Source organism: Hemibagrus wyckioides, linkage group LG20 (assembly GCF_019097595.1).
Source record: "Hemibagrus wyckioides isolate EC202008001 linkage group LG20, SWU_Hwy_1.0, whole genome shotgun sequence".
NCBI lineage: Eukaryota > Metazoa > Chordata > Actinopteri > Siluriformes > Bagridae > Hemibagrus > Hemibagrus wyckioides.
The window spans coordinates 296,917-313,390 of record NC_080729.1 but is presented as its reverse complement, the minus strand read 5'-3'; the positions used below and the strand labels follow the sequence as shown (position 1 = coordinate 313,390).

General features: G+C 46.9%; 1 protein-coding gene and 1 pseudogene across 7 annotated transcripts in view; one reads left to right on the top strand and one right to left on the bottom strand.

Annotated features, from left to right (window-relative positions):
- Positions 1-16,474, bottom strand: part of dop1a (DOP1 leucine zipper like protein A) — a 42,336-nt gene that overhangs the window by 14,415 nt on the left and 11,447 nt on the right. For 5 of the 7 annotated variants that reach the window (XR_009207492.1, XM_058418792.1, XM_058418793.1 and 2 more), the window contains exons 6-13: positions 10,510-10,597; positions 10,205-10,234; positions 5,959-6,171; positions 5,316-5,772; positions 4,827-5,104; positions 701-853; positions 491-591; positions 15-286 (exon numbers count right to left, since the gene is read on the bottom strand). Coding sequence is in view for 6 of the 7 variants with exons in the window: in XM_058418792.1 (XP_058274775.1) it covers positions 15-286; positions 491-591; positions 701-853; positions 4,827-5,104; positions 5,316-5,772; positions 5,959-6,171; positions 10,205-10,234; positions 10,510-10,597 (1,592 nt within the window). In the remaining variant the exon portion in view is untranslated. The remainder of the gene's footprint in view (positions 1-14; positions 287-490; positions 592-700; positions 854-4,826; positions 5,105-5,315; positions 5,773-5,958; positions 6,172-10,204; positions 10,235-10,509; positions 10,598-16,474) is intronic. The other 2 variants (XM_058418796.1, XM_058418797.1) reach the window with 2 other exon arrangements.
- On the top strand, positions 2,191-3,761 carry LOC131370907 (kelch-like protein 10; annotated as a pseudogene).

Sequence of the window (16,474 nt, the reverse complement as noted above, 5' to 3'; positions counted from 1 at the left end):
TAAACCACACTCACGGTCAGAGCAGCCTGCGCCTTCCAAGCATCCAGCTGCATGTGGCTCTGGTCCCGGTGCCGGAGGGTCGGGAAAGGCCCAGGTCCAGTGGCGCTGAGCCTGAACACGCTGGATGGACACACGGTGAGTTTTTGGATGCAGCAGCAGCAGCAGAAGTGGCTCGAGAACTCGGGCGATATCGTGTCTCTGGAGCACTTGATTGAGCCACGCCCGTCCCACAGCACTCGCAGAATCGTCCCAAAAACTCAGACTGTCCAACATGATGAAGAGAGACCTGCAGGAAGTCCAACATGATGAAATTAACCTCTGAATCAAGGTTTAAAGTTCACGTCACCGGCCAGTCTACAGAGTGATTCCCTCACTTTTATATTGGAGATCAGTCACTGAACAGGAAAGACTTCTCCCCTGATCAGAATACAAGTTCTTGATAACCGATAAACTCCTCTAACCACTGCATGTCCTGAAGGTGGTATCTCACCTGTCAAAGGTTCGGCTGAAAGGTGAAGACTTGGTGATGTTCAGGTCTCGGGTTAGATGCCACAAGACAGAGAATTTCACATGGGCCTCCAAACGGATCCTCTGAAAGGATGAAAAAACAGAGGGCTGTTTAGGAAGTGATGCAAACATGTGACCAGATCTGTTCCATGCATTACAATATGAATGTTTTATGAATATTAAAGAGCCTCACCTTGTCTCTGTGCATGAGCTGGTTACTGATGACGTCCTCGCAGATGCTGGATGAGGGAACGAGGTTGTGAAGCTGATAGAAAAGTTCCACACTGCGCTGATGATGCTGAGGAGTTGCTTCACCCAACTGATCCCACAACAACACCGCCACACCCTACACCGGAGGGATGAGAGAGAGAGAGAGAAAGAGAGAGAGAGAGAGAGAGAGAGGTAGATTAATTCATACTCTTGTAAAAGTTAAAATCAATTAAAATTCTAGATTTCATCAACCTTTTCAGAATTCTTATGGCATTTTTGTGCAATTTGTTTTTTCTGGCTCAGGTATATCACCATTTTGGCCTGACCAAATATAAAATTAATCAGCACCTGATTAATTTTAATTAATTTTGATTAATTTTGATTAATTAATTGGCACCTGAACCGGTGTTTCCTGACAAACTTAAAACCAAAAATAAAACACTGAAAAGTAAAAACAACATTAAAAGACCTTAAAATGCTCCGTAAAAACACAAACAGTGACTGTAACCTGGAGCAGTGAATAAAAGCATGAAAAACTGTTTCTCTCTGTGAACAAAAAGGACAATCATGTGCAACATCAGGGTTTAAAACAGAAATAAAAGAGTTCACAGAGATAATACAGTGTAAAATCCTCCACTGGAGGTCGGCAGCTTTTTTAGTTAACGGTGGTTTATACAGTGCGTCCACTCTGGTTTAAAATCATCAGTAAAACCATGTACACTTCTCCATGGGGTGTCCACCCTCCCACTCAGCTTCTTCTTATTTAAAACCTTTACACACGCTCTGTAGAGCAGCTTCCCCGACACTGACCCAAAGTCCATCTCCCCTTCACCCCGGCACTCCAGGAGGGGGCCTGCACACCCGTCGAGGTCAGGAGAGATGTTCAGCTGGGGAAAGGGTTCGTCCTCTGCAGGACCTGTGCGCTGATAGTCCATCAGCTGAACACGCTCCTCTGATGTTAATGCACATTTCCAGCGGTGTAGGAGCTGATTGACAACACGCAGGGACCGCAGTCCCATACGCGCTGCCCGGTCCTCTGCCCTCGACAAGTCTGACCCTGCGATGTTCACAAGCTCCCGGAGCATAACAATCCCTAATATAACATAACATAACAATCCCAGTGCAGGGACGGTCACACTAGAGATGTCCAGTCGCCCGCCATACACCAGAGGCTCCTCCAGAAGCCAGTGTAGCGTTCTGCAGCCCTTGTTCTGCTTCTTAAAACAGTTCCAGGTTTTAAAAAAGTCCACGGTAAAAGTCTGGTAATCCAGAAATGTCCAGCATTTTTGTGTCCATTAAAAACAATGCTTTGTCCAGCCCCAGTCCTTCAATTGTGTGTAATAATCCACTGGCTGCTGCTCTCCATACTAGCTCTCTGGTTCCAGTGAGGAGTCTCTGGATGAACTGGAGGCGGAAGACTGCGGCTCTGCTGGACAGCTGGACCAGCCCCTGTCCTCCTTCTTCTTTGGGCAGATGAACACTTTGAGGAATGGTGTAGAGTTTCACGGGCACAAGAACATCCTTTGTGGCTGCAGCTCGTACTTCAGGGTTCTGTTAGCTAACAGCTGGGATCCTCTAGAGCAGTATGAGTACAGCGTCACTGAGGTCTCCTCTGAGATAATGCAGCTGATAATGGAGTACACGTATAAACATTGTGTTAACATCACGGAGGAAAACGTCCAGTCTCTGTTGATCGCCGCCAATTACCTGGCGGTGAGCGACCTGGTGAGTGCTGCGCGTTCCTGAAGGCTCAGCTCTGTCTGGAGAACTGCATCGGCATCTGGCATTTTGCTGACTTCTACTTCCTCCAGTTGTTGTGGGAGCAGGCCTTCCACTTCATCTTGCACCACTTTGAGGAGACGGTGCACGTCTCTGAGGAGTTCCTGGACCTGACAGTTGAGCAATTGAGTGAGATCATCGAGAATGAAAAGCTGAACGTGAAACACGTGAATGTGGTGTTTGAGGCCAGCTTACGCTGGATGGAACATGCGCTGCAGGAGCAGAGAGCACACATGGCTGTGTTTCTGCCCAAAGTGTGCATGGGGCTACTTCCACAGACTACTTTATAAATAACGTGAGGAACAACGTTTTAGTGAAAGACGACGTGGCCTGCCCAATCCTCGAGGGGGTTCTGACGAGAATCTACGGCCTCGACCGGAACGACTCTCTCAGCTCGGAACTGATGTGACCCCGCCTGCCCGGCGCCGTCCTGTTGACCATTGGTGGCTGGAGCCGCAGCGGTCCCACCAACGCAATAGAAGCGTACGATACGTGAGCAGATTTCTGGGTCAGCATGACGTGCGTCGAAGAGAGCCTACGTGCCTATCATGGGACGGTGTTTCTGAACGGCTTCCTGTACTGCATCAGAGGATTTGACTGAGTAAATTACTTCAGCAGTATCAGTGGGTTTGACCCCATCACCAGAACCTGGGCTCGTCTTGGCCCCATGCACTCTCAGCGCTGTGTGTGTGCTGGACGGTCAAATCTATGCGATGGGATTCAATGGAAACGAACGGATTAACACGGCCGAGCGAAACCAACCCGAGGATAATCAGTGGACAGAGTGTACATATGTAGATGTACATAGGGTTTAATGGGATTGAGTGTTTGTTCACAGCGGAGTATTACTGTCCTCAGACTGACCAGTGGACGCTCATCCCCCGCATGTTGAGCAGAAGGAGTGGAGTGGGCGTGATCGCATACGGAGAACAGCTCTATGCTGTGTGTGGGGGGGGGGGGGTTTGATGGTGCTGATCGTGGATAATGGAGAGGCGTATAATTCTCAGAGCAACACATGGAGACACATTCCACCCATGATGACCCGAAGCAGCAACTTTGGCATCGAGGTGCTGGACGATCGCCTGTTCGTGGTCGGAGGATATAACGGCATTGCCACCATCTGCAGAGTGGAGTGTTATGATCGGATAACTGCTCAGTGGTATTCAGCTGAAGACATGAGGATTCAGCACAGTGCTCTGAGCTGCTGCGTGATGTCTGCTCTACCTAATGTGGCCTAGTACGCCGCACCTCAAGACCTTCTCTGAACAGTCCTCTAGAGCTTCTAGAGCACATGGAGAATAAGAAACCACCTCAGAGCTCATTGAAAACTTTTTAATGTCTAAAACTTACAAATAAACCTCTTCCTTCATCAGCATCCTTTCGGTCTCGATCATTAACCCACACACTCAGTCAACAAACTCACTCTTAATCTGTACCACACTGTACTCTGGGCACTGAGCACCTCCCACAACACCATTCAGGTCAGGATGGTGGCTCTCACACAGGTCAGGATGGTGGCTCTCACACAGGTCAGGATGGTGGCTCTCACACAGGTCAGGATGGTGGCTCTCACACAGGTCAGGATGGTGGCGCTCACACAGGTCAGGATGGTGGCTCTCACACAGGTCAGGATGGTGGCTCTCACACAGGTCAGGATGGTGGCGCTCACACAGGTCAGGATGGTGGCGCTCACACAGGTCAGGATGGTGGATCTCACACAGGTCAGGATGGTGGATCTCACACAGGTCAGGATGGTGGCTCTCACACAGGTCAGGATGGTGGCTCTCACACAGACCATCCTGTTGTTTTGACAGCTTGACTGCACCTGATGTGTAACTCGCTGGCTTTATGCTTAGATGTGAAACGTTAATCTAATGTAATGCTGGACACTGGAACAGTTCATTTTTTTGAGCACAGATGAAGACAGTTGACCATTATAAATTATAAATTATACATCATTTTATGCATCAGAGAAATAATTCCTATAGATATTTAATATTAATATAAGATCCATAATTATGACTTTGCTCTGCACATCGACTTTCAGAGCCTGGGGTCTAAACTATAAACATTAAACACTAAACTACAGAAAAAACAAGGAATATGAGAAAGAGAGAGAGAGAGGGAGAGAGAGAGAGAGCAAAAAGAGAAAAAATGATAAAAATAATAAAGTGATAGTAGAGGAAAAGGTAGAATATCACTGATAAAGAGCAGGACAAAGAGTAGAAGAGAAGAGGAAGAGAGACAAGTGAGAAAAGACAGGAAGAAGAAAAGTGAAAGAGAGGAAAAAATAAAGGAGAGAAATGTAGAAAGACAGATTAATGTGTCACCTTGAAGAAGTCGGTGTTGTCGGCGATGTGCTTTAACATCCCCTGCGTGAGTGGCGGCCTGATCACCACGGCAACACGGCCCTGACTCGGGCTCATCGGCTGGGAGGAGTCGGCCACGCCCACCCGTTCTGCCGTTACCATGGCGACAGACTGAGTCAAACCCACCAGGTCCATGAGGAGGGAGATGGCCACAGCACGGACGCTGAAGTCCAGCTCGGAGAAACAGGCGTTCATCAAAGACTGGAGCCAGCGGGGAGGCGGAGTCACACCTCCACTGTCTGACATCATCGGTGCCATTGACATTATTCATTTATATCAGTGACTATATACAGTAATAATTAATAATAAACAAATAATAAATAAACAAGTGCAACCAATGATAAATAAAACAGTAATATAACACAAAGAAAATTAAAACTAGATTAATCCTAAAACAATAATAATAATAAACAAATAAAAGACAGTGTTAAGTTTAAACTCCACTCTAACCTTCCTGCTCGTCTCTGCTGGGAGACTTCAGGTTTCCCTCGGCGACGTACACGGGGAAACTGGAACACTCCAGGAAGAGCTGACACGCAGCCGTGAACGCAGACACACACTCCTTCTGATCAAATACACACAGCCTGTCCGGCAACTCCGCCTCCTCCAGGTTAACCCCACCCCCTGTGTGACCCGGGGCGATGTAGAGCTCCACCAGTCTGCACAGGAAGTGCTGGAAGTGCTCGAGGCAGCGCTGCATCACTGGGGCACCCTGAGTTTTAGAGGCTGCAGCAGAACTGGTCTGGAGTCTGGGATTGGACTGTGGAGGGGCGTGGTCATAAGACTCCACCCCCTCGTACTGAACAAAGTCTGTAAAGCTGCTCTCAGGTGAACGGACGAGTAAAGGACTTTCCCTGTCCTCAAACACATCCTCACTGACCATGACATCCAGAGACGATGGGGCAACCTGGGAAAGAAAAGAAAAAAATTATTCAGGGAAATGTATAAATAAAGCAGTAACTGATTTTTATTCTTTTTTGTTTTTGTCTTGTCACCTACTTTTTTCTGTCTGTCTTTCTTCAGGCTTTAGCTGTGTGTGACAGTGTGAGTGAAATGTCCAGCAGTGTGTGTGTGAGCGTGTGTGTATACTGACCTGCTGTGTGTCCTGCTCTCGGGTGGAGCCGCTGGACGGGAGGACGAGCGGTGAGACGAGCGGAGGCTGGACCTTGCTGAGGATCTTGGAGCAGAGACACAGACAGTGTGTGAGCTCCGGCAGACTGAGAGCTCCGAGCTGCAGCGTGATGGACGACACCATCCTCAACAACAACTGGGGCAAGTGTTCTGTCTGGATCTCAATATATGTCTCCTACACACATACACACAGAGTGCAGGGGAGAGAGAGAGAGAGAGAGATATATATGAAAAGTGTCCATCTTGTTTGCTCTGTAACTCTGTGGTCATTAAAATGTAAGCGAGCGAGTTAAAGGAGCAGGATGTAAAGGTGTGGTACGTCCCTGCAGTCCATCAGATGAGCTGTGATCCCTCTAAACAACACATTATGACATCACAGGGTCAAACAATATATATTTAAAAGATGAGTTTCCAAAAATTCAACCAAATGAATCTGCAGAGCCATCAACATACATCACTCTACCTCCTTATACACTACCATCATCATCACCATCATCACTCTACCTCCTTATACACTACCATCATCATCACCATCATCACTCTACCTCCTTATACACTACCATCATCATCACCATCATCACTCTACCTCCTTATACACTACCATCATCATCACCATCATCACTCTACCTCCTTATACACTACCATCATCATCACCATCATCACCATCATCACTCTACCTCCTTATACACTACCATCATCATCACCATCATCACTCTATCTCCTTATACACTACCATCATCATCACCATCATCACTCTACCTCCTTATACACTACCATCATCATCACCATCATCACTCTACCTCCTTATACACTACCATCATCATCACCATCATCACTCTACCTCCTTATACACTACCATCATCATCACCATCATCACTCTACCTCCTTATACACTACCATCATCATCACCATCATCACTCTACCTCCTTATACACTACCATCATCATCACCATCATCACTCTACCTCCTTATACACTACCATCATCATCACCATCATCACTCTACCTCCTTATACACTACCATCATCATCACCATCATCACTCTACCTCCTTATACACTACCATCATCATCACCATCATCACTCTACCTCCTTATACACTACCATCATCATCACCATCATCACTCTACCTCCTTATACACTACCATCATCATCACCATCATCATCACCATCATCACTCTACCTCCTTATACACTACCATCATCATCACCATCATCATCACCATCATCACTCTACCTCCTTATACACTACCATCATCACCATCATCATCACTCTACCTCCTTATACACTACCATCATCATCACCATCATCACTCTACCTCCTTATACACTACCATCATCATCACCATCATCACTCTACCTCCTTATACACTACCATCATCATCACCATCATCACTCTACCTCCTTATACACTACCATCATCATCACCATCATCATCACCATCATCACTCTACCTCCTTATACACTACCATCATCATCACCATCATCATCACCATCATCACTCTACCTCCTTATACACTACCATCATCATCACCATCATCATCACCATCATCACTCTACCTCCTTATACACTACCATCATCACCATCATCATCACCATCATCACTCTACCTCCTTATACACTACCATCATCACCATCATCATCACTCTACCTCCTTATACACTACCATCATCATCACCATCATCACTCTACCTCCTTATACACTACCATCATCATCACCATCATCACTCTACCTCCTTATACACTACCATCATCATCACCATCATCACTCTACCTCCTTATACACTACCATCATCATCACTCTACCTCCTTATACACTACCATCATCATCACCATCACCATCATCACTCTACCTCCTTATACACTACCATCATCACCATCATCATCACCATCATCACTCTACCTCCTTATACACTACCATCATCATCACCATCATCACCATCACCATCATCACTCTACCTCCTTATACACTACCATCATCATCACCATCATCACCATCATCAATCTACCTCCTTATACACTACCATCATCATCACCATCATCATCACCATCATCACTCTACCTCCTTATACACTACCATCATCATCATCATCATCATCCTCACCATCACTCTACCTCCTTATATACTACCATCATCATCATCACCATCATCATTACCACCACCATCACCACCACCATCAACAACACCACCACCATCATCACCACCACCACCATCACCACCATCGTCATCACCACCACCACCATCATCACCATCGCCATCATCACCACCACCACCATCATCACCACCATCATCATCATCACCACCACCATCATCACCATCGCCATCATCACCACCATCATCATCACCACCATCATCACTATCACCACATCACCATCATCACCATCATTATCACCATCATTATCACCATCATCATTATCACCACCATCACCATCATCACCATCAAGATCATCACCATCATCACCATCACCATCATGATCATCACCATCATCATCATCATTATCACCATCACCATCATCAAGATCATCACCATCATTATCACCATCATCACCATCATCATCATTATCACCATTATCACCATCATTATCATCACCATCATCATCATCAAGATCATCATCACCATCATTATCACCATCATCATCATCATCACCATCATCATCATTATCACCATTATCACCATCATTATCATCACCATCATCATCATCAAGATCATCATCATCACCATCATCAAGATCATCATCATCACCATCATCATCATCATCACCATCATCATCATTATCACCATTATCACCATCATTATCATCACCATCATCATCATCAAGATCATCATCACCATCATTATCACCATCATCACCATCACCATCATCACCATCATCACCATCATCACCATCATCATATCATCACCATCATTATCATCATCATCACCATCACCATCATCATCACCATCATCATTATCATCACCATCACCATCATCACCATCAAGATCATCACCATCATCACCATCACCATCATGATCATCATCACCATCATCATCATCATTATCACCATCACCATCATTATCATCATCACCATCATTATCACCATCATCATCACCATCATCATCATCACCATCACCATCACTCTCTTTCTCCAGGTAGAATTTCTTGTCATCTTCCTCATCATAAATACCGTCTCACCCTCACACTCCTCCACTGCTCCCTCTGTTCCATATCACTTTAAACTTCACCAGAACACAAACACGCACACACAAACACATGCACACAAACACACACAAACGCACACACAAACACACACACACGCACACACAAACACACACACACACACGCCCACACACACACAAACACACACACACGCGCACACAAACACACACACACACACGCCCACACACACACAAACACACACACACACACAAACACACACACAAACACAAACACACGCACACACACGCACACACACACAAACACACACACGCACACACAAACACGCGCGCACACACACACACACGCCCACACACACGCCCACACACACGCCCACACACACACGCACACACACACGCACACACAAACACAAACACACGCACACACACACAAACACACACACGCACACACAAACACGCGCACACACACACACACACGCCCACACACACACGCCCACACACACGCCCACACACACGCGCCCACACACACGCCCACACACGCACACACACACGCCCACACACGCCCACACACGCACGCACACACAAACACACACACGCACACACAAACACGCGCACACACACACACGCCCACACACACACGCACACACGCCCACACACACGCCCACACACACGCCCACACACACACAAACACACACGCACACACACACACACACGCACAAACACACACACACACACGCACACACAAACACACAAGTTTTAAATGTCCAAATCCCACCTTCAGACCTGAGGCCACGCCCCCTAACAGACAGTGAAGCATCATAGCTCCAGTGTAGAACTACAGAAGTAAATGTCACACACTGATCACATCTCAGCTGATCCACTGAGTTCAGGGAGAAAGAGGAAGGAGGAAGTAGAGAGTGTAAAGCACATGCACAGCTTTCTGTGTGTGTGTGTGTGTGTGTGTGTGTGTGTGTGTGTGTGTGTGTGTGAAATGAAGGGGATGCAGGAGAATAAACGAGTGTAAAAACAAGCAGTAAAGGAGGAGGAGTACTGTACCTGGCAGATCACTCGCATACTTCTAGTGGGCTTTAAAGAGAGAGAGACAGAGAGAGAGAGACAGAGAGAGAGAGCAGACAGGTTCAGCAGAGAGAGGTGATCACAGCACAGTCGATAAAGACATTTATTCACAAACTTCAATTCTCTTAAATCTGTTTGGGAAATTTGTGAATAAATAAAGTTGAGGAAAGCTGAAGAAGAGCAGTTCAGCTAGCAGCACACACACTTCCTCATCACAGCAGTATTATTACAGTAACACGTGTGTGTGTGTGTGTGTGTGTGTGTAGTAATGTTGCTCGGCTCACCAAAGACACGATGTCCAACAGGAAGTCGACGAGCTGACAGAACTCGAATAATGACAGGAGTGAAGCCGCTGACCCGCTCTGTGTCCTTCTGTACGGAGATTCAACAAACCTGGAGTTACAGATAAACTCTACACACACTGCTGAGGGTTTAATGACCGCTATACAGCACACACACACACCTGGGTGTGTATTCTCTCAGACGTGTGTGTGTATTCTCTCAGACGTGTGTGTGTATTCTCTCAGACGTGTGTGTGTATTCTCTGAGACGTGTGTGTTCTCTCAGACGTGTGTGTGTATTCTCTCAGACGTGTGTGTGTATTCTCTCAGACGTGTGTGTGTATTCTCTCAGACGAGTGTGTGTATTCTCTCAGACGTGTGTGTGTATTCTCTCAGACGAGTGTGTGTATTCTCTCAGACGTGTGTGTGTATTCTCTCAGACGTGTGTGTGTATTCTCTCAGACGTGTGTGTGTATTCTCTCAGACGTGTGTGTGTATTCTCTCAGACGTGTGTGTGTGTTCTCTGAGACGTGTGTGTGTGTTCTCTGAGACGTGTGTGTTCTCTGAGACGTGTGTGTTCTCTCAGACGTGTGTGTGTATTCTCTCAGACGTGTGTGTGTATTCTCTCAGACGTGTGTGTGTATTCTCTCAGATGTGTGTGTGTATTCTCTCAGACGTGTGTGTGTGTGTGTTCTCTGAGACATGTGTGTGTATTCTCTGAGACGTGTGTGTTCTCTCAGACGTGTGTGTGTATTCTCTCAGACGTGTGTGTGTATTCTCTCAGACGTGTGTGTGTATTCTCTCAGATGTGTGTGTGTATTCTCTCAGACGTGTGTGTGTGTGTGTGTTCTCTGAGACGTGTGTGTGTATTCTCTGAGACGTGTGTGTTCTCTCAGACGTGTGTGTGTATTCTCTCAGACGTGTGTGTGTATTCTCTCAGACGTGTGTGTGTATTCTCTCAGACGTGTGTGTGTATTCTCTCAGACGTGTGTGTGTATTCTCTCAGATGTGTGTGTGTGTGTATTCTCTCAGATGTGTGTGTATTCTCTGAGACGTGTGTGTTCTCTCAGACGTGTGTGTGTATTCTCTCAGACGTGTGTGTGTATTCTCTCAGACGTGTGTGTGTATTCTCTCAGACGTGTGTGTGTGTTCTCTGAGACGTGTGTGTGTGTTCTCTGAGACGTGTGTTCTCTCAGACGTGTGTGTGTATTCTCTCAGACGTGTGTGTGTATTCTCTCAGATGTGTGTGTGTATTCTCTCAGATGTGTGTGTGTGTGTATTCTCTCAGATGTGTGTGTGTTCTCTGAGACGTGTGTGTGTATTCTCTGAGACGTGTGTGTTCTCTCAGACGTGTGTGTGTATTCTCTCAGACGTGTGTGTGTATTCTCTCAGACGTGTGTGTGTATTCTCTCAGAGGTGTGTGTGTGTTCTCTGAGACGTGTGTGTGTGTTCTCTGAGACGTGTGTGTGTGTGTTCTCTGAGACGTGTGTTCTCTCAGACGTGTGTGTGTATTCTCTCAGATGTGTGTGTGTATTCTCTCAGACGTGTGTGTGTATTCTCTAAGATGTGTGTGTGTATTCTCTCAGATGTGTGTGTGTGTATTCTCTCAGATGTGTGTGTGTTCTCTGAGACGTGTGTGTGTATTCTCTGAGACGTGTGTGTTCTCTCAGACGTGTGTGTGTATTCTCTCAGACGTGTGTGTGTATTCTCTCAGATGTGTGTGTGTATTCTCTCAGAGGTGTGTGTGTGTTCTCTGAGACGTGTGTGTGTGCTCTCTGAGACGTGTGTGTGTGTGTTCTCTGAGACGTGTGTTCTCTCAGACGTGTGTGTGTATTCTCTCAGATGTGTGTGTGTATTCTCTCAGACGTGTGTGTGTATTCTCTCAGATGTGTGTGTGTATTCTCTGAGACGTGTGTGTGTATTCTCTGAGACGTGTGTATTCTCTCAGACGTGTGTGTGTATTCTCTCAGATGTGTGTGTGTATTCTCTGAGACGTGTGTGTGTATTCTCTGAGACGTGTGTATTCTCTCAGACGTGTGTGTGTATTCTCTCAGACGTGTGTGTGTATTCTCTCAGATGTGTATGTGTATTCTCTCAGATGTGTGTGTGTATTCTCTCAGACGTGTGTGTGTGTGTGTTCTCTGAGACGTGTGTGTGTGTTCTCTGAGACGTGTGTGTGTATTCTCTCAGACGTGTGTGTGTATTCTCTGAGACGTGTGTGTGTGTGTGTTCTCTGAGACGTGTGTGTGTTCTCTGAGACGTGTGTGTTCTCTGAGACGTGTGTGTGTGTGTTCTCTGAGACGTGTGTGTGTTCTCTGAGACGTGTGTGTGTTCTCTGAGACGTGTGTGTGTTCTCTGAGACGTGTGTGTGTGTGTTCTCTGAGACGTGTGTGTGTTCTCTGAGACGTGTGTGTGTTCTCTGAGACGTGTGTGTGTGTTCTCTGAGACGTGTGTGTGTGTTCTCTGAGACGTGTGTGTGTGTTCTCTGAGACGTGTGTGTGTTCTCTGAGACGTGTGTGTGTTCTCTGAGACGTGTGTGTGTGTTCTCTGAGACGTGTGTGTGTGTTCTCTGAGACGTGTGTGTGTGTTCTCTGAGACGTGTGTGTGTTCTCTGAGACGTGTGTGTGTTCTCTGAGATGTGTGTGTGTATTCTCTGAGACGTGTGTGTGTGTGTGTTCTCTGAGACGTGTGTGTGTGTGTGTTCTCTGAGACGTGTGTGTGTGTTCTCTGAGACGTGTGTGTGTTCTCTGAGACGTGTGTGTGTGTTCTCTGAGACGTGTGTGTGTGTGTTCTGTGAGACGTGTGTGTGTGTGTTCTGTGAGACGTGTGTGTGTGTGTTCTGTGAGACGTGTGTGTGTGTGTATTCTCTGAGATGTGTGTGTGTGTGTTCTCTGAGACGTGTGTGTTCTCTGAGACGTGTGTGTGTGTGTTCTCTGAGACGTGTGTGTGTTCTCTGAGACGTGTGTGTTCTCTGAGACGTGTGTGTGTGTTCTCTGAGACGTGTGTGTTCTCTGAGACGTGTGTGTGTGTGTTCTGTGAGACGTGTGTGTGTGTTCTCTAAGACGTGTGTGTGTGTTCTCTCAGACGTGTGTGTTCTCTGAGACGTGTGTGTGTGTATTCTCTGAGACGTGTGTGTGTGTATTCTCTGAGACGTGTGTGTGTTCTCTGAGACGTGTGTGTGTGTATTCTCTGAGACGTGTGTGTGTGTATTCTCTGAGACGTGTGTGTTCTCTGAGACGTGTGTGTGTATTCTCTGAGACGTGTGTGTGTATTCTCTGAGACGTGTGTGTTCTCTGAGACGTGTGTGTGTGTTCTCTGAGACGTGTGTGTGTATTCTCTGAGACGTGTGTGTTCTCTGAGACGTGTGTGTTCTCTGAGACGTGTGTGTGTATTCTCTGAGACGTGTGTGTGTGTTCTCTGAGACGTGTGTGTGTGTTCTCTGAGACGTGTGTGTGTGTTCTCTGAGACGTGTGTGTGTGTTCTCTGAGACGTGTGTGTGTGTTCTCTGAGACGTGTGTGTTCTCTGAGACGTGTGTGTGTGTTCTCTGAGACGTGTGTGTGTGTATTCTCTGAGACGTGTGTGTGTGTTCTCTGAGACGTGTGTGTGTGTTCTCTGAGACGTGTGTGTGTGTATTCTCTGAGACGTGTGTGTGTGTATTCTCTGAGACGTGTGTGTGTGTATTCTCTGAGACGTGTGTGTGTGTTCTCTGAGACGTGTGTGTGTGTGTTCTCTGAGACGTGTGTGTATTCTCTGAGACGTGTGTGTATTCTCTGAGACGTGTGTGTGTGTTCTCTGAGACGTGTGTGTGTGTGTTCTCTGAGACATGTGTGTGTATTCTCTGAGACGTGTGTTCTCTGAGACGTGTGTGTGTGTTCTCTGAGACGTGTGTGTGTGTATTCTCTGAGACGTGTGTGTGTATTCTCTGAGACGTGTGTGTGTGTTCTCTGAGACGTGTGTGTGTGTGTTCTCTGAGACGTGTGTGTTCTCTGAGACGTGTGTGTTCTCTGAGACGTGTGTGTGTATTCTCTGAGACGTGTGTGTTCTCTGAGACGTGTGTGTGTGTGTGTTCTCTGAGACGTGTGTGTGTATTCTCTGAGACGTGTGTGTTCTCTGAGACGTGTGTGTGTGTTCTCTGAGACGTGTGTGTGTGTTCTCTGAGACGTGTGTGTGTGTTCTCTGAGACGTGTGTGTGTGTTCTCTGAGACGTGTGTGTGTGTTCTCTGAGACGTGTGTGTGTGTTCTCTGAGACGTGTGTGTGTGTGTTCTCTGAGACGTGTGTGTGTGTTCTCTGAGACGTGTGTGTGTGTGTTCTCTGAGACGTGTGTGTGTGTGTTCTCTGAGACGTGTGTGTGTATTCTCTGAGACGTGTGTGTGTATTCTCTGAGACGTGTGTGTTCTCTGAGACGTGTGTGTGTGTTCTCTGAGACGTGTGTGTGTGTTCTCTGAGACGTGTGTGTTCTCTGAGACGTGTGTGTGTGTTCTCTGAGACGTGTGTGTGTGTTCTCTGAGACGTGTGTGTGTGTTCTCTGAGACGTGTGTGTTCTCTGAGACGTGTGTGTTCTCTGAGACGTGTGTGTGTGTTCTCTGAGACGTGTGTGTGTGTTCTCTGAGACGTGTGTGTGTGTTCTCTGAGACGTGTGTGTGTGTTCTCTGAGACGTGTGTGTGTGTTCTCTGAGACGTGTGTGTGTGTTCTCTGAGACGTGTGTGTGTGTTCTCTGAGACGTGTGTGTGTGTTCTCTGAGACGTGTGTGTGTGTGTTCTCTGAGACGTGTGTGTTCTCTGAGACGTGTGTGTGTATTCTCTGAGACGTGTGTGTTCTCTGAGACGTGTGTGTGTGTGTTCTCTGAGACATGTGTGTGTATTCTCTGAGACGTGTGTGTTCTCTGAGACGTGTGTGTGTGTTCTCTGAGACGTGTGTGTGTGTATTCTCTGAGACGTGTGTGTGTATTCTCTGAGACGTGTGTGTGTATTCTCTGAGACGTGTGTGTGTATTCTCTGAGACGTGTGTGTGTGTTCTCTGAGACGTGTGTGTGTGTGTTCTCTGAGACGTGTGTGTTCTCTGAGACGTGTGTGTTCTCTGAGACGTGTGTGTGTATTCTCTGAGACGTGTGTGTTCTCTGAGACGTGTGTGTGTGTGTTCTCTGAGACGTGTGTGTGTATTCTCTGAGACGTGTGTGTTCTCTGAGACGTGTGTGTTCTCTGAGACGTGTGTGTGTGTATTCTCTGAGACGTGTGTGTGTATTCTCTGAGACGTGTGTGTTCTCTGAGACGTGTGTGTGTATTCTCTGAGACGTGTGTGTGTATTCTCTGAGACGTGTGTGTTCTCTGAGACGTGTGTGTGTGTTCTCTGAGACGTGTGTGTGTGTTCTCTGAGACGTGTGTGTGTGTTCTCTGAGACGTGTGTGTGTGTTCTCTGAGACGTGTGTGTGTATTCTCTGAGACGTGTGTGTTCTCTGAGACGTGTGTGTGTGTTCTCTGAGACGTGTGTGTGTGTTCTCTGAGACGTGTGTGTGTGTTCTCTGAGACGTGTGTGTGTGTTCTCTGAGACGTGTGTGTGTGTTCTCTGAGACGTGTGTGTGTGTTCTCTGAGACGTGTGTGTTCTCTGAGACGTGTGTGTGTGTTCTCTGAGACGTGTGTGTGTGTATTCTCTGAGACGTGTGTGTGTGTTCTCTGAGACGTGTGTGTGTGTTCTCTGAGACGTGTGTGTGTGTATTCTCTGAGACGTGTGTGTGTGTATTCTCTGAGACGTGTGTGTGTGTATTCTCTGAGACGTGTGTGTGTGTTCTCTGAGACGTGTGTGTGTGTGTTCTCTGAGACGTGTGTGTATTCTCTGAGACGTGTGTGTATTCTCTGAGACGTGTGTGTGTGTTCTCTGAGACGTGTGTGTGTGTGTTCTCTGAGACATGTGTGTGTATTCTCTGAGACGTGTGTTCTCTGAGACGTGTGTGTGTGTTCTCTGAGACGT